Source organism: Lynx canadensis, chromosome D4, assembly GCF_007474595.2.
Source record: "Lynx canadensis isolate LIC74 chromosome D4, mLynCan4.pri.v2, whole genome shotgun sequence".
Classification (NCBI taxonomy): Eukaryota; Metazoa; Chordata; class Mammalia; order Carnivora; family Felidae; genus Lynx; species Lynx canadensis.
Window position 1 is genome coordinate 12,686,800 of NC_044315.2, and position 26,898 is coordinate 12,713,697.

The window sequence follows — 26,898 nt, forward strand, 5'->3', positions numbered from 1 at the left end:
TAAGAAACATAATGTGCTGAAAGAAATAATGGGATCTTCCCCTTTTTAAGCTGAATGTGTATGTCATCAAGCTTAATGGATTTTCTTTACTGTCTTCACACTTGGGCACCAGTTGTCGGTTGTTGCTGTCCCCTTGCCCAATTACCACTACCAGAACATTCATTCTTGCGACAAAAGGCTTTTTTCCCCCAACCTACCTGTAAGAGGTGGGGGCAGGAGGTGGGGTGCAATTTTTTATGGACACATAGCATTGGTAATTAGTTTATAAGAAACAGTAAATAGAGGATGTTTAGAAAAAGGCAAAGTGAACATATTTTTCTGGAAATGAGGGTGCTTATTTATGGTTTGATCTTTAGGGCTAACATCTGTTGGTAAGAAAAGGAGAAAAGAGCCTTTCCTCCTTGTATTTTATGTGCTAACATACTGTTCAGTTCAGTTAATAAATGAGACGCTGCCCGTAGTTCACGTTCTACCATGACTTGGGGCCCCGTGACCCTAAGCTTTATCTGGCAAGTAGGGATCACACCTTGTCCAACATACCTACTTCTTGCAGAGTAATGTCTAAATAAAATAGAAAACTACTTTTAAAATATTTAGATAAAATACTTTATCTTAATTTCAGTAGGTAGTGAAATATGTATTTCCCTATTTCAATAATTAATGTCTAATCTCTATTTTAATAACTAATGAATGTCTACTAAAGATATAAATAGAACTGGAAAAAAACTCATTTAGATTGGAATTTTCAAATCCTCAAAGATTTTACTCTACTGTATCAGACCCAGACACCACAGAGAACGGATCTATTAGGGTACATAATGGGGATTTAGTAGCTATGAGACAAATTGTGTGGTTGTTGTTTCTATAAAAATATACTAGAACTTTTCCTAAGTACGTTTAGTTACAGAAGAACTAAATATTAGTCCAATGTCTGTAGTTTCTTTCAGAGTAGCAGTACAGTTCTACCCTTGATAAGTTGTACTGTTTTCGAAAGAAACAAAATTAGAAGATAATTCGTATATTAAAAATGTTACTGATCTATCAGGCCTTGAACAAGACAGATACTTCTCTACTGAAATTTACATCCGAGTGTGGAGGGTGGGGCAGACAAACGAATTAAAAAAGCAAATAGATAATGTCGGCTATCGAGAGGTGCTGAGAAGAAAAATAAAACAAGGTAAGAGGATAGAGTGTCAGAGAAGGTTCCTTTGAGAAGATAACTATTTTAGATGATTCCTGAATGCAGAGAAGAAATTAGTCAAGTGAGTGTTTGGGGAGAAAAGTGTTCCAGGCAGAGGAAATTGCTCCTCATGAGGCCCCTAGGCAGAAGTGTATGCGTCATGTGTCAGTATGGAAGGAATCTCAGTCGGTTGAAACTTGGTAATCCAGGCATAAACGAAGGCACAAGTCACATCATGTAGGGTCTTACCGCCCACAGAAGGAGTTTGGGTTATATTTTGAGATGGCACCCACTGGAAGATTATGAAGAGGGATGTGGCTGACGGGCATGTAGGAAAGCACTCTAACTGCCAGCCAGGTGAAGAATCAAGTAGGGACACAGAACTAGTGCAGTGAGACCATTCAGAAGATTATTGCTTTGGACCAGGCCAGAAATAATAGCAGCAGGGATCGGGGTGGGAGGCTGGAGAAGAGGGAAGCGTGCCAATCTGCGGATCTGTTACTGACAGTAGCAGGACTTGCTGATGGATTGGAGGTGGAGGGTGAGAGAGAAGACCAACCCCTACATTCTGCCATTGACTGAGATGACGGAGATTGAAGGAGAAATAGGTTTGTTCACATTGGTAGGGAGGGTGTGTGAAGTGAAGATTTCTGCGTGACCATCTAAGATTTAGGATGCCCGTTAGGGAGTCAGGTGAAGACACCCAGCACATTTAAGTCAAGCACAGGGTGAAAGCCCAGCGGACAAGTCACGTCGACAGCGGATACTTCCTATCTGAAGGGCTGTAGATGTTGAACTGCTTTCGAAACAGTTAAAAGACATAAGATATTAATGTATTATTTCAAGGTCTTTTTCAGAGTTTTAAGATTCATTTTGTACTTCATACCACGCGATCATTGCAGGTTGTGCTAGCAACACAGTGTACCGTTTTCCTCCCAGATAGGAAGGGGTCTGCCCTGACTTGTCTCTACCGCCTGGACTCCAAAGGTCGTACAGGTGACCCTCGAACAACAGGGGTTTGAACTGTGAGGGTCCACTTATGTGTAAATTTTTTTTCCATAAATAACAGTGCTATATTTTCCTCATGTTTTTCTTAACATTTCCTTTTCTCCAGCCTCCTTTATTGTAAGAGTACAGTATATAAAACATGTATTATCCACAATATGTGTTGATCCACTGTTGATGTTATCAGTAAGGATTCCAGTCAGCAGTAGGCTGTGGGTAGTTACATTTAGGAGAGTCAAAAGTTATACGTATATTTTTGACTCACAGTGGGGGTCGGCCTCCCCAACCTTGTGTTGGTCGAGGGTCAGCTGTACTACGGTGAGATTCTGCCGTCAAAGTAACCGGATTCTTAAGATGCTTTTGTCGTTCTTCATAAGTACAGTATAAAGTTCTAACTTCTTGCTCTCTTTCAATGCCCCACATATTCTGGACCCATTCTACCAATTCAGCAAGTACCCACCATTCCAAATGGACACAACTCCTCACCCCCCATGGTATGCAGCACTCATTCTTTTTTCCAAGCTTCCTGTCTCCCCTCTGCCTTGCCTTTCCCTAGCTACTTGCTCTAAGGCCCAGAGATGAAGTTGAGGCCTCTTACCTTCTCTTAACTCTCTTGTAGCTCTTCTAGCATGAACTGATACTTCCCTTAGTCTGTATGATATGTACTGCTTACTGTAATACTCAACATTGATACTCTGCCTTAAGGTGTTACCCAGTGTTATTCAGTCAATATGTTTCGCATTTTTTAAAGTGTAAGCTATTTGAAGGCCCAAAACCCTGTTTAGTTCTTTTGATTTCTTATATGCTAGCATGCTGTTGAACACATAGTAGATACTCAGCAGAATATTTATTCAAATTGAACTGCCTTTGCTGTACTGTCTGCTAATAATAGACCGTTCTTTTCTTCTTTAGGCTTTCCAGGATCTTCCAAACACGTTGGATGAAATTGATGCTTTATTAACTGAAGAAAGATCAAGAGCTTCTTGCTTCACAGGACTGAATCCCACAGTATGCTTCTTCCCCTTTGGCCTCCCTCAGGCACCGCCACTCTCCCCACACACCCCACACGCACGCGCGTGCACACACTTCGCTCCAGTGCCGGCCTCCCACTCTGTACTAGAGCTCTTGGTAATAATAAGCTAGACAGCAGGAACAATGTGCTTTAAATGCCAGATTCTGAATCTATTAGAATTTTAAATAGACTCTTCCTAAGGAACACACTGTTCTGTGCCTTTCCTTTATAAAAAGAATAGTGGGGCTAACCTGGAATACTGCAGCGTCTGTTTTTTTTTGAGGATGAAAAACACTTTCAGTACAAGAACATAAATGAGTTGCATACAAACAGTGTGACACAATGGGCATTTTCACTTCACGTTTTAATTGATGCACAATTCCCTGTAATTTTATCCTTTGGTAGATTTGTCTTCAGTATTCTTTTTCCCTGGCAGGTCGTTGAGGAATACACAAAAAGAGAAGAAGAAATAGAGCAATTAACTGAGGAACTAAAGATAAAGAAAGTTGAACTGGATAAATACAGGGAAAACATTTCACAGGTAGTTATTTAACCTTTATCTTTTCTTCTGTTGCGTGCTCACCATTTATCCCACGGGAACATAGAACGGCGCAAAGTGAAATTACATGGAACGAATAGTTACACATGTCCTTGTGGCTAGATTGATACTACATTTCTTAGGGACAGTTTTCTATCAATATAGTCATACTTCTTTTGTGTTTTTATATTGAATTTATTTGCAGGTAAAAGAAAGGTGGCTTAATCCTTTAAAAGAGCTCGTAGAAAAAATTAATGAAAAATTCAGCAATTTTTTTAGTTCCATGCAGTGTGCTGGTGAAGTTGATCTGCATACAGAAAATGAGGTAAAACTGCATTTCACGTGTTTCCTGGCGAGTAGTTTTAATTATGTGCTGAGAGTACTTGTGAATTGTTAATTGTAGAATGAGGCCTGTGACAGTTTTGCTTACTAAAAAATCGTTCAAAGGAAGGAAAATACCACTGCGGGAGTCCATCGCAGTCACTTTTGTTTGTGTGTGTGTGTGTGTGACATTTGAGATCAGTCGCTAGCATCTTACTGACTTTTTGTATCCGGGGAGGTAATGGTTATTTGGCTCTGCGTGAATTGATTTATAAATCCACCACTGTCCACATTACAACATTCCTAAGCAGATTGGCCAACTTGACTGAAGTACAGTCTATTAGTGGTTTCCGTTTTTAGCAAGAGAGAGTACACAGGAATGAAAATATTTGCAAATTTGTTACTAGTTTCTTGAGCTGTAAGTTAAGGCATTGCAAGTATAGGTAAAATAATTTCCTTTCAGAAATACATCAAGTGATCAACTGGGATTTGCTTTAAAATAATTGAAAAAAGGAGTTGGGGGAATTATAGATGAAACAGGATGATTGTTTAATCCTCACAGTTATTTTGTAAAGCAGGTACTATACCTCAGTTTTCTTTCTTTCTTTTTTTTTTTTATTTACAAATAAACTGCAACAACAAAGTATCAAAGAACTAGTTGCCGTCTACAGGCCTTTAGGCACCTTCACAGATCTGTTGAAATAAAACTACAGTCACTAAATTTTACGGCTTTTCCTCTTCTAATGGATTTATTCAGTCTCTTTTCGAATAGTAGTATGTAAGTGCCCGAGAAACCCGGAACCTTCAACAAGTATGTGAACATTTCACAGGAGGACTATGATAAGTACGGCATCCGGATTCGAGTCAAGTTCCGCAGCAGCACGCAGCTGCATGAGTTAACTCCACACCACCAGAGCGGGGGTGAAAGAAGCGTGTCCACGATGTTGTACTTGATGGCCCTTCAGGAACTCAATCGATGTCCGTTCAGAGTAGTTGATGAGATCAATCAGGTGTGGAGCTTACTCCTTTACCTGGGTTTTATTGCATCTTGTGGTGGATGTAAATGTAATCAGTATCATTGTTGTTTAGGGAATGGACCCGATCAATGAACGCAGAGTGTTTGAAATGGTTGTAAATACTGCTTGTAAAGAAAATACATCTCAGTACTTCTTTATTACACCAAAGGTGGGTAATCAGTAATCTTAAAGAGCTCATGTAACTCCGAAGTCCCCTGTGGCTTCATCATGTAGCAGATTTTATGGCCCAATACATAAAGGTGAGCAGAAATACTCCCACAAAAGGAACTCCAAGGATTACAGTAGTATTTATATTACTAAAGGGGACAAGTTCCAGTGACATACTTAATCAGAGACCTTATTATTGCAAGAAGAAACGTAGGAGGCATAGAATTATGTTCTAGAACCAAGATTTCCTCCCTGGTTTTGGCACTTACTCCTTCTCTAGATAAGTTCTCTGTTAGCACTTTTTACAAGCGGCAGGGGATTCCACACTCAGACCTGAGATGCTCATGTCCCCAGAAGGGCCCGTCCAGGGATGCACTGCCCTTCACCGTTCACCAGCACCACTGCCCTGACCCAGAGGAAATCGCAAGTTAAGCCAACGTCTTCTTTTCTCACATTAACTTTGATAAAAGCAGAATCATCCTTACAGAGAATTTTCCGTAAGCTAGAACCATTACAACAGGAAATTGTCTTTTGTTACATCTTGTGCTGTAGGTGAATTGTAAGACCAGTAAACTCAAAGCTGTGTTTATTAACGTTACTGGGTTTTCTTTTTAAAACTAAGTATGCATGAAAAATTTTATTGACAAGTCCATCTTAAATGCACATTTTTATTGAAGAGTATAATCTGTCTTCTGGGTCTGGCATATACTCTCTGGAATAGCCAGACCTGTTAATGCTCCGTTGTCTACCAAACACCCTGCCCTTAAAAACCCACCCCTCTGTCACACACTTTTCAGGCTACCAATCTTTCACGACCGTACAAGTTGCTTGTGAAGTGTTTGTGGATAAATGAGTGAAAGAATGGATCCCAGGGATGTTCTGAAGGACTTACTTCCAGGGTCAACCTAGGAAGCTGTAGGATCTTATTTGGCCTGGGAAATACTGACAAGGCATGTTGATCATTAGGCCGGGCTTCAGGCGCGCTCACTCAAGGAAGGATCACAGTCTGGCAGGGTTTATGTTGAACTGAGAACTTCAGAAGTATTTCATTTATGTTAGAAATAAAGTAACATTTGACTTGACCCACCACGTGAGGCCGGTAAATCGTGCTTAATATACGGCATTATGTGCCCCTTTGTTTTAACACAGCTCCTGCAGAATCTTCCTTATTCTGAAAAGATGACTGTGTTGTTTGTCTACAACGGTCCTCATATGTTGGAACCTAACAGGTGGAACCTAAAGGCTTTCCAGAGGCGGCGGCGGCGCATCACGTTCACTCAACCACAGTGAAAGTAGAGGGCGACAGCTGTGACGTTTCTCTGGTTAAATCCTGTTTCTAAGTGTGGCTCGCTTGAATAAAAGGAGATTCACTAAAGACTAAGAGATCAGTCATTTTTGGAAACCTGTTAAACACAAACGGGTTGATGATTGGAGACCGTAGTAACTTCTGTCTGTGGAACATTATCCGGTAGTAGAAATTAGTCTTCAGCTTTTGTTGAACTTGAGTCCTTGGCCCTCTGGCTGTATGTCACGGGGTTCCCATGATAAAAGGTGTTGACTGTGTTACATCACAGGTGCAGGGGAAGTGTGGTGGGCCTGCTAACCTCCAGCTAGAATTCCAGAGTAACTTTAATTACTGTCAGAGTCTAAAGAGGACTCTGCAGCTCAAGTTATAGTTTCCTCCCAGTGTTCTATTTAATTTTTTAAAAATTGATACGGAAATGTCTAGACTAATGTATAATAATTTATGACAAGTCTATTCATTTCTTCCTATTAAAAAGGATTACCTTATCTCCACTAGGAAATGTGATTTTATAGGCCTTTAAAAAAACTTTATGAAACTTGACACTCTAATTGTATTGGTATCTCAAGGGAAAAACATGCTGGGCTTCAAAAACGGTAGGACTTGTTTGAAATGCCACAAGGTGGCCACTAGATGATGCAACATGCAGCAAAAGATTGACAGAAGAAAATCAAGTTTTTAAAGAATAACCCTGTAAAGTGTGTGTGGGGTGGGTTTGGTTTGTTTTTTTTTTAATTTAAAGTCAATTGTATTTTACATCTTCAATTTCTAAAAGCATTTTTATAATTATTTTTAGAAGGGTTTTTTCTTAAGATTTCATATACTGGTTTCTACAGTTTATATTTGAAATTTCTCAGTGTTATGTCAAGAGTGAGGGAAAGCATTGATTTGTTTCAAAACGTACTGTTTCTAGAACTTAAGCTTTGAGGTCCTTCCTTACCATGTTGATCCTACCCCACTGTCCTAGAAAATCTAGTTTGAACTGTTTTCTTTGAGCAGGGAAGAATTAGAGAATCATTTGTTTATCTCTGAGTTACACTAATTAACAGTGCCAAAACAGTTCTGTTCTTTTAAAAGATAAATTTTGTGAGATAATGGACGAATCCAAGAACACGTCTCTCTGAACAACGGATTGGATCCATTCCAGTCATGACAGAATTATTTTTTTGACTTGGTAGCTTGAATAAATTGCAGAATCGCATTCAGTTTGGGCTTTGTATATTCATAAATAGCCATGGAAATTTATATTCTTATTAGGTCCAAAAATAATGAACTGCAAGTCTATATCCTTTCACTTGGACATTTTCTCTTTAAAAAGGTATTTTTTTCTTGAAAAAATTTTAAAAGAGCCTTCTCAGTCTAATGCATGTATTATGAAAATATTTTAAAAAACATTTTTACTGGTGTAACAACTCACGTAAACATTGAAAAACTTGGTAACCTATTAAAGGGACAGTGCTCCCAAATGTTTCTGTTGTTTAATACTTTGCTTTCCACCAAAATATCTTTACTGATACACGCTTATTGTCCTGTGTTTTGTGTCTGAGTGCCAACCATCTTCCTTCTGCAGGCAGGTGACCCGTGGGCAGGCAGAGCTTGAAGATGAGTTGTGTTTGCAAATCAAATGGTCAAGTTTATTGCAATTTACATATGCCAGTAATTATTCCATACTTTCTTTGTAAGCATTTTATATTTCTCTACTGGACAAATATTTAGTTTTACATTGGATTTTGAACTGTAAATGAAAAATTATGTATCATTTTAACATATTAATAAGAGAATAAGTCTAACACATTATATTCTCAGCCACTTAAAACTTCATATATTTTCTGCAAAGGTTGATTTCTAATTACATACAAATTGTACAAACACCAAGTGAAAGTCTGATTTGACGAATAAAATATTCAAAACCTGAAGGTGACAAGTATTTTTAATGAGAAAATCCTCATTAATTTGCCTAAGGAGAGAGTCTCTATTCAAAGATTTTTAGTGTTCAAAGTAAAGATTTTTTGCTTTCTGATTGTCTTTTGGACACGTGCTTGTTTTCTTTGGAGTATGAATCTTTAGTCTGTGAAAAATGTAATTCTGTCCTGCCATAGTGTGTGTCTGCGTGCGTGCGTGTGTGTGTATCACTGGGGAAAAAGACCTCTGTGGGAAACGCTTTGTTGGTAATAAATGCATATTTTCATATTCTTTTGGAGTATGGTGTTTTTTATTTGAGAGAGAGAGAAAGTAAATACGCGGGCAAATGAGTGGGGAAACGGGAGAGGGAGAGCAAGAATCCCAAGCAGGCCCTGTGCTAGGCATGGAGCCTGACAGAAGGCTGGATCTTACAAATTGTGAGATCACGACCTGCGCCAAAATCAAGAGTTGGACGCTCAACTGACCCAGGCCACCCAGGCACAGCTAGCGTAGGTTATTTTAATTGAAAACTGTTTTCACACTTTCAACCTTATTAAGAGTCATTTTGTTTTTCGCATTTAGTGAAAAACCAGTCTGTCTGTGTGCTTTTGCCTGTCCATGTTCAAAAGCCATCAAATATTTAGTTCTTTGCCTGCCTGCAAGGAGATTACAGTCTAATGGAAGCAATGAACATCATGAAAAAAGGTTTCAACCATCTGAGGAAGCCACCTTACAACACGAGTGGCAACAGTTTTTAGCCTGAAGCCCTAGGTTTGCTAAAAACGTTCACAAGAATCATTTTGTCTTCATACATTAAGCTCCTGTCTCGACTCAGTTCCCTTGTTGTGAAATGAGAGTACTTCATGCACAGAGTTGTGGAAGGGAGCAGATGAGCTGAGGGGCATCAACGGCACCTGGCATCCTAGTGGCACTTCATCAATGTCTCATTTTTTTCTCCAGCTTCATTGCAGTTTTGTAATTTAAATCTTAAAAAGCATAATATACGGTGTATTTTATACATCGAGGTCTGAGAATTCCCTTTCAAGTGAAGTTAACGTAGAGTTCTATTTTATTGATTGTGTCAGTTTTTCAAAGGACACAGGCACCTGTACGCTTTGAGGGAGACTTTTGATGTAGAGGTAAAATTATTTTCTTACACCTTCAGGAAATTTGAATCCGGTCGATGCACTACCCTCAAGATACTCCACTCTGTCTCATTACTGTATACTCACACCATCTATTTTGGAAAGCTTCTAATTAATAATACGCTTTGCACATTGGGGAGATTTGACTCTATTGACCATTCGGGCTTATTTTTTATTCCCGGGGGAAAATTTGGATTTTGGGGGGGTTGTTGTTGAGATAGGACTATGCCCTCATTGCTCTGAAATTAGTTAATTGGCGATTGGTTGGAAGATTTTGTTTTTTTAGGTTTTTGTTTTTGTTTGTAGCCAGCTTTGTTTAACCCCAAAGAGAAAGAGCATGACTGCTCTGCCTAGATTCATTCTAGAGGATTTGGAGAAGCTGAGAGGGGCCTATGGGCAGCTTTTGGACTCTGGGCCCCAGCTTCATCTGAGACACTGAGACGCAGGCTGGCTGTTCGGGGGCAGACTGCCATAAATTGTGCCTAACCTTTCTGGCCACCCATTAAGAAATTCGTTATTTCCTTTATTCTCTTGGGAGCAAGCTTCCACACTCGGGTGGCGTCCAGGCCCACATGTGAAGAGGGGTGGGGGAAGGCACAGTGCCAGGGGGTCCCTTCATTCTTGCCAAATACCCACTGGGGAGTAGGTTGAGACACATCATTTCAGTGTAGAAGTTTGGGGACAAACTGTCCAGTGTTATGATAGAATAATAAATTTTAAGTTCTCTTCATATTATTTACAGTCTTCACGTAGTGCCAGTGTTGTCTGACCTGTCATTCTTCACCTTCAAATACTAGCTGCTAGGCTGGAAACAATCTTCCAAGTGGCTTAGATCATTCTCTTCACAGTCTTAAATCATGAAGGGGAATCGTTGGAGTGATTAGGCTAGCCCTGGTAAGCCTCAAGTTACTTTGTAAACTAGATGGAGTAATAATCTGTTTATAAGCTGTTTTGTACTCTCCAAGTATTTCCACCCAACAACCCTTTAACTGTAGATCAACAGAAACTTAGCAATAGTAAGACTTCTGCAAACTTTTACTATTGGTAAATGGGAGAGGTGAGGCTGAAGAAACAGGCTTACTTTTTTTTCCAGGATACCGTGCTGCCTTTTTATCAAGATACTTTGCCTTCTGGATTGTTGGGAGCTACCCCGTAAACAGTTGTTCCGGTTACGTAATGCACGTTGTTAGGGCTAAGACACTGCCGTTCCCATCAATACTTATACCTTAGTTCAGGTGCAAGTTCTGCTGTAACAAAAACCCAGATAGAGCTTAGATAAGATAGAAGTTTATTCTTTTCTTAACAGAGCATAAGCAGTCTGGGATTCCTCAACCAGTTCCCATTTTGCTGCTCTGCCATCCTCAAAACCGGGTTCTTTCTCATGGTCCAAGGTGGAGCTGCTTCAACTCTTGCCACCATTTGTATCCAAATGATCAAGTAGGGAGAAAGGGGTAAGAGGAAGACACAGTCACCCCTTTTAAGAGAACCACATGCAAGCAGCCCATGTTACTTTTGTTCTTCTCCTGAACGGAGTCACATGGCCTGTGCGACACTGGACTAGGTCATCTTTAGCTATGTGTCTCTTTTCCTAGTTAAACTCCAGCCACTCTGTTAAAAAGGGGAGAAGGACTACGGCTCAGTAACAGTATCATGAGCCAATCAATGCCCTCTCTCCCAGCACTGATGGGTTTGCACATATTCCATTATTTATATATTCAATCTTCATTTACATGTACTACAAGCAAAACACTTGCGTATGTATTTTAAGGGAAAAAAAATCAGACCTGCATACAATTCCTCTCTCAAGAAACAGCCTAGGGTAGGGATTTGATTCGAGATGGGGACGTAGGAAGATCTCAAACTCCCTTCTTCCCACAGACACTGAGCCTACAGCTACATAAGGAACAATGTCCTCAGAATAACCTAAAAGTTGACTGAGCAACACCTACACATTGGACAAAAGAGAAAACAAGTCAAGAGTAGGAGAGGCTGGGACACAAACTTGCCACAACCCCCCACCCCAGGTGCAGTGACCTACAATTAGGACGGAACTGCAAGCCCAGAGCTTCTCCCTGAGTAGTGAAGGGCTCAGCTCAAACCCATCAGGCACCCCAAATTTTAAAATGTGCACCTGAGAGACGAGCCCCCAAGACATCTAACTTTGTAAACCAATGGGGCTCGCAATCCCCCAAACACACAAGACTAGCAATCTGAGAAACAGCTGTGCAAGGGCTTGTGTGCTTGCACTCACCTGCCCCAGGGCCCAGCTCAGACACAGCTGTTTGTGCCTACACAATACACAGAGCCTCATCTCCTTATGTTAAAGCACCAGCTTGAGAACCTGGCATCACATTTAACACACACATCTAGGAGCCTGTGGCTTATCTTGTACATGAATTCACTTCTTCAAGGCTAGGAGAGATGGCTGCTTCATCTAACACATAGAAACCAACAGAGAGTTAAACAAAATGAAACAACAAAAAAGTAGGTTACAAATTGAAGAACAAGATAAAAACTCAGGGAAAAAACTTAATGAAATGGCAGTAAGTAATTTACCCATTAAAGACTTCGAAGTAATGGTCATAAAGAAGCTCACTAAACTGGGGAGAAAAATGGATGAATACGGTGAGAAATATAACAGAGATGTACAGTATGAGAAAGTATCAAATGGAAGTCGTAGAGCTGAAAAATACAATCACTGAACTAAAACACACACTAGAGGCATTTAACAACAGGTTACATGAAGCAGAAGAAAGGATCAGTGAACTCAAAGACAAAGCAGTAGAACTCACCCAATCTGAGCAGCAAAAAGAAAAATTAAAAAAAGTAAAGATAGCTTAAGAGCCTTATAGGGCAACAACAAATGAGTTAATGTTCACATTATGGGAATTCCAGAAGAAGCAGAGAGAGGGGCAGAAGGCTTCTTTTTTAAAAATAATGCCTGAAAATTTTCCTAACCTGGGGAAGGAAACAAACATCCAAATCCAGGAAACCCACTAAGTTCCAAATAAGATGAACCCAAGGAGACCCACACTAAGACACATTATAATTAAGATGTCAAAAGTTAAAGATAAGGACAAAATCTTCAAAGCCAGAAGAAGAAACAAGTTGTTACGTACAAGGAAGCTTTCAGAAGACTATCAGATTTTTTTCAGCAGCAACTTTGCAGGCCAGAATAGGGTGGCATGATATATCCAAAGAACTAAAAGCAAAAAAAAAAAAAAAAGCAAAAAAAAAAAAAACCTTCCAAGAATACACTACTCAGCAAAGTTATCATTCACAACTGAAAGTAAGATAAGGAATTTTCCAGACAAGAAAAGCTAAAGGCATTCATCATCATTAAACCAGCCTTACAAAAAAATGCTAAGGGACCTCTTTAAAAGCTGAAAGAAAAGGTTCTAATTAGTAACATATAAAAGAATAAATCTCACTAGAAAACTAAATACAGAGTAAGGGAGATTAATCACTTTTAAAGTTAGTATGAAGGTTAAGACAAAAGTAGTAAAAATAACTATGATAACAATAATTAGTTAAGGAATACACAAGATAAAAAGACCTGAAATGTGACATTAAAAACCTAAAATGTGGGGGAGAGAGTACTTTAGAATACATTCAAAGTTAAGTGTTACCAACATAAAATAGAGGAATAGATTTAAGTCGTTATGTGTAAGCCTGATGGTAACCACAAGCAAAAAACACAGAGAAAAGAATCTAAGCATCCTACTACAGAAAATTATCAAGTAACACAAGAAAGGAACAAAAGAAGAAAGGAACAGAAGAACTACAACAGAGCCAGAAAGCAAAAGCAAAATGGAAACAAACACATACCTATCATTAATCACTTTAAATGTAAATGGACTAAATTCTACTTTCAGTAGACAGAATGATGGAATGGATTAAACAACAGGACCCATCTCTATTTTGCCTACAAGATACTCTAGGTGTAGGGATACACACAGACTGGAAGTTAAGAGATGACTAAATCTATTCTATTCAAACAGAAACCAAGAGAGAGCTGGGGTAGCTATATTTACCTTTGACAAAACAGACTTTAAAACAAAAAAGACTATTGTAAGAGAAAAACAAGGGCATTACATAATGATAAAGTAATCAATTCAATAAAAGGATGTAACATTTGTCAATATTTGTGTACCCAACAAAGGAGCATGTATACATCAATTTTTAGATGGATAAATAGATAGCAATAAAGTGGGGAACTTTAATACCCAACTTACATCAATGTATAGATCATCCAGATAGTAAATCGATAAGGAAACATTGGCCTTAAACAACACATTAGGTCAGATAGACTTAACAGATATATCTGGAATATTCCAACCAAAATCAACAAAATATACAATATTCTCAAGTGCACAGGATAGATTATATGTTAGGCCACAAAACAAGACAATAAGGATTAATATATCAAGCATCTTTTCTGGCCACAATGGTATGAAACTACCCATTAATTATATGAAGAAAACCAGAAAATCAATAAATATGTAAAGAATAATATGATGCTGAACAACAAATGGATCAAAGAAGAAATCAAAAGAGAAATTTAAAAAATACCCTTAGACAAATGAAAATGGAAACATAGCATATGGGATGCTGCAAATACAGTACTAATAGAGAAACTCACAGCAATAAATGCCTACCTGAAGAAACAAGGACATCTGATAAACAACCAAACTTTTTATGCCTCAAGGAACTAGAAGAAAAAGATGAAGTCTACAGTTAATAGAAGGGAAGACTTAAAGATGACAGCAGAAAAAAAATAACAAAATGGCAATAAGTACCTGCCTGTCAATTGCTTTATTCAATTTGCTAACGTAAATGGACTAAATGCTCTAATCAACAGATATAAGGTGGCAGAATTGTTTGGAAAGCAACAACAATGACCTATCTATATCCTGCCTTCAGGAGATTCACCTCAGACCTAAAAAGACGTTCAGACTGAAAGTGAAGGGATGGAAAAAAATTTCCCATGCAAATGGAGATGGGGGGGGGAAGCCACGGTAACAACACTTTTATTGGACAAAATAAAGACTATAGCAGGAGAAAAAGAAGGGCGTTACATAATGATAAAGGAATCAACCCAACGAGAGGATAGAACAATTGGAAATATCTACACACCCAACCTTGGAGTACCTCAATACATAAAGCAAATATTAGTGGACATAAAGAGAGAAATTGATGGTAATACAATAATAATGGATTTCAACACCCATTTACAGTAATGGATAGATGGATCATCCAAGAAGAAAATCAATAAGGAAATAGTGGATACATTGGACCACATATATGTAACCGATATGCACAGAACATTCCATCCCCAAACAACAAAAAATACATTCACAATCTAACCCTACACCTAAATAATCTAGAAAAAGACCAAGCAAAACCCAGAATGAGTATAAGAAAGAAAATAACATGGGGCACCTGGGTGGCTCAGATTAAGCGTCCAGCTTCAGCTCAGGTCATGATCTCACCAATTGTGAGTTTGAGCCCCACATCAGGCTGAGCCTGGAGCCTGCTTCAGATTCTGCGTCTCCCTCTCTCCCCTCCCCTCCCCTCCCCTGCTCACGCTCTGTCTCTCAAAAATAAACATTAAATTTTTTTTTTAAAAAAGGAAAGAAAATAACCAAGATCAAGGAAGAAATAGAGGACACAGAGACAAAAAAAAAAAAAAAAAAAAAAAGAAAGAAAAGAAAAGAAAAGAAATCAGTTAAACCACGAGCTGGTTGTTTGAAAGATAAATAAAATTGATAAACATTTAGCCAAACTCACCAAAACAAAACAAAACAAAACAAAACGACCCCAAGAAATAAAATCTGAAACTGACATCACAGAAACATGTAGGATCATCAAAGACTACAATAAAATATCATATGCCTACAAACTGGACAATAGAAAAAAATGGATAAAGTCCTAGGAAAATAATTTTCCAAAACTGAATCAGGAATATAAAATCTGAATCAACCAATTACTAGTAATGGAATTGAATTAGTAATTAAAAAGGACCAGATGGATTCACAGGTGAATTCTACCAAACATGCTACAAAACTATAATAATCAGAACAGTATGGTCCTGACACAAAAACAGATACAATGATTAATAGAACAGAATAGACAACCTGGAAATAAACCCATAATTAAATGGTCAATTAATCTACAACAAAGGAGGCTAGAATATGCAATGGGGGAAAAGAAAGTCTTTTCAATAAATAGTGTTGGGATCACTGGACAGCAGTATGCAAAAGAATGAAACTGGACAGCTTTCTAACACCATACACAAAAATAAACTAAAGATGGTTTGAAGACCTATATGTGAGGCCTGCAACCATAAAACTCCTGCCAGATAACACAGGCAGTAATTTTTCTGACATCGACTATAGCAACATTTTTGTAGAGATGTCTCCTAAGGCAAGAGAAACACATGTACAAATAAACTATTGGGACCCTATCAGAATAAAAAGCTTTTTCACTGTGAAGGAAACCATTAACAAAACAAAAAGGCAACCTACTGAACTGGAAAAAGTATTTGCAAATGATATATCTGGCAAAAGGTTAATAACCAAAATGTAGAACAGTCTTATATAACTCAACACCAAAACAACAAACAATCCAATTTAAAAATGGGCAGAGGGGGGCGCCTGGGTGGCGCAGTCGGTTAAGCGTCCGACTTCAGCCAGGTCACGATCTCGCGGTCCGTGAGTTCGAGCCCCGCGTCGGGCTCTGGGCTGATGGTTCAGAGCCTGGAGCCTGTTTCCAATGCTGTGTCTCCCTCTCTCTCTGCCCCTCCCCCGTTCATGCTCTGTATCTCTCTGTCCCAAAAATAAATAAACGTTGAAAAAAAAAATTAAAAAAAAAAAATGGGCAGAGGACCTCAGTAGACATTTTTTCTCAAAGAGTACATCCAGGTGGCCAACACATGAAAAGATGCTCAACCTCACTAATCATCAGGGAAATGCATATCAAAACCACAATGAGAGATCGCTGCACACCCGTCAGCATGGTTAAAATAAAAAGCACAAGAAACAACAAGTGCTGGTGAGGAGAGAAAAAGGAACCTTCATGCACTGTTGGTGGGGATGAAAAGTGGTACAGCTGCTATGGACAAACTGTATGAAAGTTGCTCAACAAATTAAAAACAGAAATAGTATATGACCCTATATTTCCTCCATTGGGTATTTACCCAAAGAAAATGAAAACACTAATTTGAAAAGACCTATGAACCCCTGTATTTATTGCAGAATTATTTATAACAGCTGAGATACAGAAGCAAAACCTAAGTGTCCGTTGACAGACAAATGGATAAAAAAAAGATGGGCGATCTATATATTATACACAAACATACATACACAATGGAATATTGCACAGCCATCAAAAGGAGGAGATCGTGCTATTGTTGGCAACACAGACAGACCTAGCAGAGAAATATGTCAGACAGAGGAAGATGGATACCATACGATTTCACTCATATGTGGAATCTGAAAGACAAACAAACAAAACAAATAAACACACAAGAAAAAGCAGAATCAGATCTGTAAATACAGAAAACTATGGTTGCCAGAGGGAAGGGGTTGGGGGAAAGGGCAAAATCAGTAAAGGTGAGTGGGAGATACAGGTTCGTCTTATGGAATAAGTCACGGGAATAAAAGGCACAGCATAAGGAACATAGCCAATGATATTATAATAGCACTGTATGGTGACAGATGGTAGTAGCTACACTTGTGGTGAGCAGAGCAGAATGTCGAAACTTCTCAAATCGCTATGTTGTACACCTGGAACTAACATTATATTGTATGTCAACTATCCTTAAATTAAAAAAAAGAGGAAATTAAATAAAATCAGAAAGATGTTACAACTGATACCACAGAAGCACAAAGGATCATTAGGGACTATTATGAACAAGTATATCCCAAAATATTAGACAACCCAGAAGAAATGCCTAAATTCCTAGCAACATCTCACCTACTAAGACCAAATCATGAAGAAATAAAAAATCTCAACAGGCCAGTACTAGTAATGAGATTTAATCAAAAACCTAACACACAGAAGTCCAAGATGAGACATCTTCCCCAGGGAACTCTATCAAACATTCAACGAAGAATTAATACCAATCTTTTTCAAACTCTCCCAAAAACTGCAAAGGAGGCAATGCTTCCAAATTCATCTTAGGAGGCCAGCATTCCATGGATACTGATACCAAACAAGGACACCACAAGTAAAGAAAATTATAGGCCAATATCCCTGATGAACATAACACACTAAATTCATCAATACTTTTTTTCTTTAATTTAAAAAAATTTTTAAACTTACTTTTGAGAGAGACAGAGTGTGAGTGGGGGAGGGGCAGAGAGAGAGAGAGAGAGAGAGAGAGAGAGAGAGGAAGGGAGACACAGAATCAGAAGCAGGCCCCAGGCTCTGAGCTGTCAGTACAGAGCCCGATGTGGGGGTCAAACTCATGAATGGTGAGATCACAACCTGAGTTGATGTTGGACACTTAACTGACTGAGCCACCCAGGGGCCCCCATCAATACTTTAAAGTATCATATACCATGATCAAGTGGAGGTTAATCCAGGGATGAAAAGATGGTTCAACATCTGCAAATCACTCAATGTGATATACTAGATTAACAAAATGAAAGATAAAAATCTTATGATCATCTCAACAGATGCAGAGAAAGCCTTTAACAAAATTCAACATCCATTTATATTAAAAACTCTCAAATGGGTATAAATAGGGAATTCCCTTCAATCTAACACAAGCCATATATGACCAGGTGAAAATCTAAAAGTTTTTCCTGTAAAATCAGGAGCAAGACTAGTATGATTGCTTTAGCTAATTTTATTCAATATGGTACTGGAAATGCCATATTACTAGATCAATTAGGCAAGAAAAATGAACAAAGGCATACAAATTGGAAAGGAAGAAGTTAAGCTCTTTGCATATGATATGATATTATATATGGAAAACCATAAAGACTGCATCAGAAACTGCTAGAATGAATTCGGTAAAGTTGCAGGATGTAAAATCAATATACAGAAATCTGGTGCATGTTTATACATTAATAATGAACCATCGGAAAGAGAAATTAAGACAACAATCCATTCATATTTGCTCCAAAAAGAATGAAATACCTAGGAATAAATTTAACCCAGAAGGTAAAAGACCAAAAACTATCAGACATTAATGAAAGAAATTGAAGACACAGGAAAAAAAGGGAAAGATATCCAATGTTCATACAATGGAAGAATTAACAATAAAAAAATCCATATTACCCCAAACAATCTTTTAAAAAACAGTTTGTTCATTTATTTTGAGATATAGTGGATGCACAAGTAGGAGAGGGGCAGAGGGAGAGAGAGAGAGAGAGAGAGAGAGCGAGAGAGCGAGAGAGGGCGCTCACACATCCCAAGTAGGCTCCATGCCCAGTGGGGAGCCTGAGGTGGGGCTTGAAACCACAACCCTGGGGTCATGACCTGAGCCAAAGTCAAGAGTCAGATGCTTAACCAACTGAGACACCTAGGCACCCCAATATCATCTTCATTCAATGCAATACCTATCAAGATTCCAATGGCATTTTCTACAAAATTAGAAGAAACACTCCTAAAATTTTATAAAACCACAAAAGATGCTCGCTCAGTAGCCAAAGCACTCTTATGAACAAAGCTGACGGCATCATGCTCCCTTATTTCAAACTGTATCACAAAGCTATAGCAACAAAACAGTATAACATTGACATAAAAACACCTAAGTTAATGGAACAGAAATAAACCCACTCATATATGATCAATTAATTTATGACGGAGGTAAGAATATATGATTGGGAAAACCAGACAGCCCCGTGCAAAACAATGAAACTGGGCCACTATCTTATACCATACACAAAAATTAACTCAAGATGGATTAAAGACTGGAATGTAAGAGCTGAAACCGTAAACACACTCCCAAATAACAAAGGCATAGGTGTTTGTGGTGATACTTTGAATGTGACACCAAAAGCAAAAGCAACAAAAGCAAAAATAAACAGGTAGGACTACCTCAAACTAAAAGTCTTCTACATAGCAGCCCATCCACATAATGAAGAGGCAATGGCAGAAGGTGTTTACACATCATATACCCAATTAGCGTTTAATATCCAAAATATATATGGAATGCATACAACTCAACACCAAACAACAATGAAAACAATCAGTTTAAAAAAATGGGCCGAAGTTGTGACTCGACGTTTTTTCCAAAGACAACGTACAGATGGCTAAGAGACACATGAAAAGATGCTCTACATGATAAATCATCAGGGAGATACAAATCAAAACACCAGTGAGAGACCACCTCAAGTCTATTAAAATGGCTAGTATCCAAAAAGAGAAGGAATCAAGTGTTGGTGAAGATGTGGAGGAAAGGGAACCGTCATGCATTGTTGGCAGGAATGTAAAATGGCACAGTCACTATGGCAAAGAATATGGAGACTCCTCAAAAAATTAAAAATAGAACTACCATATTATCCAGCAATTCCACTTTGGGGTATTTGTCCAAAGAAAATGAAGAAAATTGAAACATTTCTTGAAAAGATATCCGCACTCCTGTGTTCATTGCAGCATTCCTTACAATAGCTAAGATACTGAAATGACCTGTGTCCATCAACAGATGAATGGATAAAAGAATTGTATATATACCTAATGGAATATTATTCAACCTTTAAAAAGAATGAAATCTTGCCACTGATAACAACATGCATGGAACTTGATGGCATTATGCTAAGTGAAGTAAGACCGAGAAAGACAAATACTGTGTGATTTCTCTTATATGTGGAATTTAAACAAACAAAAAACAGCCTCATGGATATACAGAAAGGACTGGCGATAGCTACAGATGGGGGGTAGGGGATGGGAGAAATGGGAGAGTGAGAACAAAAGGTAAAAAATATATATATATATTATACATATATATGTAATTACATAAATACATATACTATATATATAATTACATATATAATATACAATGTATTATATATTATATATGTAACATATATTATCTATATAATATACATGTACATATATACATGTAATATTACATATATCTATAATATATATCTATATATAACTATACCTATATCTATATCTATATCTATCTATATCTATCTATATCTATCTATATCTATCTATATCTATCTATATCTATCTATCTATATCTATCTATATCTATCTATCTATATATATATATATGAAACTTGGTCTATGAAGATGCTTTAAAGTGTACCACAAAGAGGTATTTTGGAGCTAAGTGGCATGCAGATTGAACACTACTGAAATTAAGAGGGTATGGAATCTGAGAAATGGGATATCATGAAGATACAGAATTTGGTTTTCACAGTGGGCCTTCCAGAAAGGTGAAAAGAACAGGCTTTTGTAGGCTGTTGATAGAAATGGAAAGATACTCCTGTCATTAAAAGTATATGTCCAGTTATTTTCAGCCGATCCAAGATAATTCTGTCACACACAACTCCCAGGGATTTGTTCGTAAAAAAACTAAGGTTAACATGGATGAGAGTTAGCTATTCCCCCATGACCTTGACTACAGGATACAATCAAAGTCTTAGATAATTCTGCCAATCATAGACATTAGTTATGCATCTGTTATAGGTAAGCATAAAACTGTTCATTTACCTTGTTTTCTAAACATAGTGAAGTTCTAGGTCTATCGTTTTGGGTGATTTGATCATACATTGCATGAAAGGTTCACTTGTACCAGATGTGATAATATTTCTTCAAATGGACCACCAAGAAATTCTTTTTTTTTTAAATATATGAAATTTATTGTCAAATTGGTTTCCATACAACACCCAGTGCTCATCCCAACAGGTGCCCTCCTCAATACCCATCACCCACCCTCCCCTCCCTCCCACCCCCCATCAGCCCTCAGTTTGTTCTCAGTTTTTAAGAGTCTCTTATGCTTTGGCTCTCTCCCACTCTAACCTCTTTTTTTTTTCCTTCCCCTCCCCCATGGGTTTCTGTTAAGTTTCTCAGGATCCACGTAAGAGTGAAACCATATGGTATCTGTCTTTCTCTGTATGGCTTATTTCACTTAACCTAACACTCTCCAGTTCCATCCATGTTGCTACAAGGGGCCATATTTCATTCTTTCTCATTGCCACGTAGTACTCCATTGTGTATATAAACCACAATTTCTTTATCCACTTATCAGTTGATGTACATTTAGGCTCTTTCCATAATTTGGCTATTGTTGAGAGTGCTGCTATAAACATTGGGGTACAAGTGTCCCTATGCATCAGTACTCCTGTATCCCTTGGGTAAATTCCTAGCAGTGCTATTGCTGGGTCATAGGGTAGGTCTATTTTTAATTTTCTGAGGAACCTCCACACTGTTTTCCAGAGCGGCTACACCAGTTTGCATTCCCACCAACAGTGCAAGAGGGTTCCTGTTTCTCCACATCCTCTCCAGCATCTATAGTCTCCTGGTTTGTTCATTTTGGCCACTCTGACTGGCGTGAGGTGATATCTGAGTGTGGTTTTGATTTGTATTTCCCTGATGAGGAGCGACATTGAGCATCTTTTCATGTGCCTGTTGGCCATCTGGATGTCTTCTTTAGAGAAGTGTCTATTCATGTTTTCTGCCCATTTCTTCACTGGATTATTTGTTTTTCAGGTGTGGAGTTTGGTGAGCTCTTTATCGATTTTGGATACTAGCCCTTTGTCCGATATGTCATTTGCAAATATCTTTTCCCATTCCGTTGGTTGCCCTTTAGTTTTGTTGATTGTTTCCTTTGCTGTGCAGAAGCTTTTTATCTTCATGAGGTCCCAATAGTTCATTTTTGCTTTTAGTTCCCTTGCCTTTGGGGATGTGTCAAGTAAGAAATTGCTACGGCTGAGATCAGAGAGGTCTTTTCCTGCTTTCTCCTCTAGGGTTTTGATGGTTTCCTGTCTCACATTCAGGTCCTTCATCCATTTTGAGTTTATTTTTGTGAATGGTGTGAGAAAGTGGTCTAGTTTCATCCTTCTGCATGTTGCTGTCCAGTTCTCCCAGCACCATTTGTTAAAGAGACTTTTTTCCATTGGATGTTCTTTCCTGCTTTGTCAAAGATGAGTTGGCCATACGTTTGTGGGTCTAGTTCTGGGGTTTCTATTCTATTCCATTGGTCTGTGTGTCTGTTTTTGTGCCAGTACCATGCTGTCTTGATGATTACAGCTTTGTAGTAGAGGCTAAAGTCTGGGGTTGTCATGCCTCCTGCTTTGGTCTTCTTCAAAATTACTTTGGCTATTCGGGGCCTTTTGTGGTTCCATATGAATTTTAGGATTGCTTGTTCTAGCCTCGAGAAGAATGCTGGTGCAATTTTGATTGGGATTGCATTGAATCTGTAGATAGCTTTGGGTAGTATTGACATTTTGACAAGATTTATTCTTCCAATCCATGAGCACGGAATGTTTTTCCATTTCTTTATATCTTCTTCAATTTCCTTCATAAGCTTCCTATAGTTTTCAGCATACAGATCTTTTACATCTTTGGTTAGGTTTATTCCTAGGTATTTTATGATTCTTGGTGCAGTTGTGAAGGGGATCAGTTTCTTTATTTGTCTTTCTGTTGCTTCATTATTAGTGTATAAGAATGCAACTGATCTCTGTAGATTAATTTTGTATCCTGCGACTTTGCTGAATTCATGTATCCATTCTAGCAGACTTTTGGTGGCATCTATTGGGTTTTCCATGTGTAGTATCATGTCATCTGCAAAAAGTGAAAGCTTGACTTCATCTTTGCCAATTTTGATGCCTTTGATTTCCTTTTGTTGTCTGATTGCTGATGCTAGAACTTCCAACGCTATATTAAATAACAGCAGTGAGAGTGGACATCCCCTGCAGTGTTCCTGATCTCAGGGGGAAAGCTCTCAGTTTTTCCCCATTGAGGAGGATATTAGCTGTGGGCTTTTATGATGTTTAAGTATGTTTCTTCTATCCCGACTGTCTCAAGCGTTTTTATTACGAAAGGATGCTGAATTTTGTCAAATGCTTTTTCTGCATCCATTGACAGGATCATATGGTTCTTATCTTTTCTTTTATTAATGTGATGTATCACATTGATTTGTGAATATTGAATCAGCCCTGCAGCCCAGGAATGAATCCCACTGGATCATAGTGAATAATTCTTTTTATATGCTGTTGAATTCGATTTGCTAGTATCTTACTGAGAATTTTTGCATCCATATTCATCAGGAATATTGGCCTGTAGTTGACTTTTTTTGCTGGCTCTCTGTCTGGTTTGGGAATCAAAGTAATGCTGGCTTCATAGAATGAGTCTGGAAGTTTTCCTTCCCTTTCTATTTTTTGGAATAGCTTGAGAAAGATAGGTATTATCTCTGCTTTAAATGTCTCGTAGAATTCCCCTGGGAAGCCATCTGGTCCTGGACTCTTATTTGTTGTGAGATTTTTGATAACTGATTCAATTTCCTCGCTGGTTATGGGTCTGTTCAAGTTTTCTATTTCTTCCTGTTGGAGTTTTGTAAGTGGGTGGGTGTTTAGGAATTTGTCCATTTCTTGGAGGTTGTCCAGTTTGTTGGCGTACAGTTTTTCATAGTATTCCCTGATAATTGCTTGTATTTCTGAGGGATTGGCTGTAATAATTCCATTTTCATTCATGATTTTATCTATTTGGTTCCTCTCCCTTTTCTTTTTGAGAGGCCTAGCAAGAGGTTTACCAATTTTGTTTAGTTTTTCAAAAAATAAACTCTTGGTTTCATTGATCTCCTCTACTGTTTGTTTGGGTTTTTTGTTTTTTTTTTTTTTTTTTTTTTTTTAGATTCTATATTGTTTATTTCTGCTCTGATCTTTATTATGTCTCTTCTTCTGCTGGGTTTGGGGTATCTTTGCTGTTCTGCTTCTATTTCCTTTAGGTGTGCTGTTAGATTTTGTATTGGGGATTTTTCTTGTTTCTTGAGATAGGCCTGGATTGTAATGTATTTTCCTCTCAGGACTGCCTTCACTGCATCCCAAAGCATTTGGATTGTTGTCTTTTCATTTTCATTTGTTTCCATATATTTTTAAATTTCCTCTCTAATTGCCTGGTCGACCCATTCATTCTTTAGGAGGGTGTTCTTTAACCTCCATGCTTTTGGAGGTTTTCCAGACTTTTCCCTGTGGTTGATTTCAAGCTTCATAGCATTGTGGTTTGAAAGCGTGCATGGTATGATCTCAATTCTTGTATACTTATTAAGGGCTGTTTGGTGACCCAGTATGTGATCTATCTAGGAGAATGTTCCATGTGCACTCGAGGAGAAAGTATATTCTGTTGCTTTGGGATGCAGAGTTCTAAATATATCTGTCAAGTCCATCTGATCCAATGTCTCATTCAGGGCCCTTGTTTCTTTATTGACCGTGTGTCTAGATGATCTATCCATTGTTGTAAGTGGGGTGTTGAAGTCCCCTGCAATTACCACATTCTTATCAATAAGGTTGCTTATGTTTGTGAATAATTGTTTTATATATTTGGGAGCTCCCATATTCGGTGCATAGACAGTTATAATTGTTATCTCTTCCTGATGGATAGACCCTGTAATTATTACATAATGCCCTTCTTCATCTCTTGTGACAGCCTTTAATTTAAAGTCTGGTTTGTCTGATAGAAGTATGGCTACTCCAGCTGTCTTTTGACTTCCAGTAGCATGATAGATATTCTCCATCCCCTCACTTTCAATCTGAAGGTGTCCTCAGGTCTAAAATGAGTCTCTTCTAGACAGCAAATAGATGGGTCTTGTTTTTTTTTTTAATCCATTCTGATACCCTATGTCTTTTGGTTGGAGCATTTAGTCCATTTACATTCAGTGTTATTATAGAAAGATAGGAGTTTAGAGTCATTGTGATGTCTGTAGGTTTCATGCTTGGAACGACGTCTCTGGCACTTTATCTCACAGGATCCCCTTAGGATCTCTTGTAGGGCTGGTTTAGTGGTGACGAATTCCTTCAGTTTTTGTTTGTTTGGGAAGACCTTTATCTCTCCTTCTATTCTAAATGACAGACTTGCTGGATAAAGGATTCTCGGCTGCATATTTTTGCTGTCTAGCACCCTGAAAATCTCGTGCCAATTCTTTCTGGCCTGCCAAGTTTCAAAAGAGAGATCAGTCACGAGTCTTATAGGTCTCCCTTTATATGTGAGGGCATGTTTACCCCTTGCTGCTTTCAGAATTTTCTCTTTATCCTTGTATTTTGCCAGTTTCATTATGATATGTCGTGCAGAAGATTGATTCAAGTTACATCTGAAGGGAGTCCTCTGTGCCTCTTGGATTTCAATGCCTTTTTCCTTCCCCAGATCAGGGAAGTTCTCAGCTATTATTTCTTCAAGTACACCTTCAGCACCTTTCCCTCTCTCTTCCTCCTCTGGAATACCAATTATGCATAGATTATTTCTCTTTAGTCCATCACTTAGTTCTCTAATTTTCCCCTCATACTCCTGGATTTTTTTATCTCTCTTTTTCTCAGCTTCCTCTTTTTCCATAATTTTATCTTCTAGTTCTCCTATTCTCTCCTCTGCCTCTTCAACCCGAGCTGTGGTTGTCTCCATTTTATTTTGCAGCTCATTAATAGCATTTTTTAGCTCCTCCTGGCTGTTCCTTAGTCCCTTGGTCTCTGTAGCAATAGATTCTCTGCTGTCCTGTAAATCGTTTTCAAGCCCAGTGATTAATTTTGACTATTATTCTAAATTCACTTTCTGTTGTATTATTTAAATCTTTTTTGATCAGTTCGTTAGCTGTCATTATTTCCTGGAGATTCTTTTCACAGGGGAATTCTTCCGTTTTGTCATTTTGGATAGTCCCTGGAGTGGTGTGGGACTGCGGGACACTTCCCCTGTGCTGTCTTGAATAACTTGGGTTGGTGGGTGGGGCCACAGTCAGACCTGACGTCTGCCCCCAGCCTACCGCTGGGGCCACAGTCAGACTGGTGTGTACCTTCTCTTCCCCTCTCCTAGGGGCAGGATTCACTGTGGGGTGGTGTGGCCCATCTGGGCTACTTGCACACTTCCAGGCTTGTGGTGCTGGGGATCTGGCGTATTAGCTGGGGTGGGTAGGCAAGGTGCACGGGGGCAGGAGGGGCAGGCTTAGCTTGCTTCTCCTTAGGTGATCCACTTCAGGAGGGGCCCTGTGGCAGCAGGAGGGAGTCAGACCCGCTGCCGGAGGGGTGGCTCCGCAGAAGCACAGCGTTGGGTGTTTGCGCAGAGCGAGCAAGTTCCCTGGCAGGAACTGGTTCCCTTTGGGATTTTGGCTGGGGGATGGGCGAGGGAGATGGCGCTGGCGAGC

At 38.7% G+C, this 26,898-nt stretch overlaps 1 protein-coding gene across 1 annotated transcript in view; it reads left to right on the forward strand.

The window, feature by feature from the left end:
• The window catches only part of SMC5 (structural maintenance of chromosomes 5), a 95,947-nt gene extending 87,211 nt beyond the window's left edge, over positions 1-8,736 (forward strand). Inside the window, 7 exon segments of the mRNA XM_030293004.1 lie at positions 2,635-2,679; positions 3,098-3,193; positions 3,634-3,738; positions 3,941-4,060; positions 4,887-5,066; positions 5,146-5,241; positions 6,390-8,736. Coding sequence (XP_030148864.1) covers positions 2,635-2,679; positions 3,098-3,193; positions 3,634-3,738; positions 3,941-4,060; positions 4,887-5,066; positions 5,146-5,241; positions 6,390-6,530 — 783 coding nt within the window. The 3' untranslated portion in view covers positions 6,531-8,736.
• Positions 8,737-26,898: the final 18,162 nt, after the last annotated feature.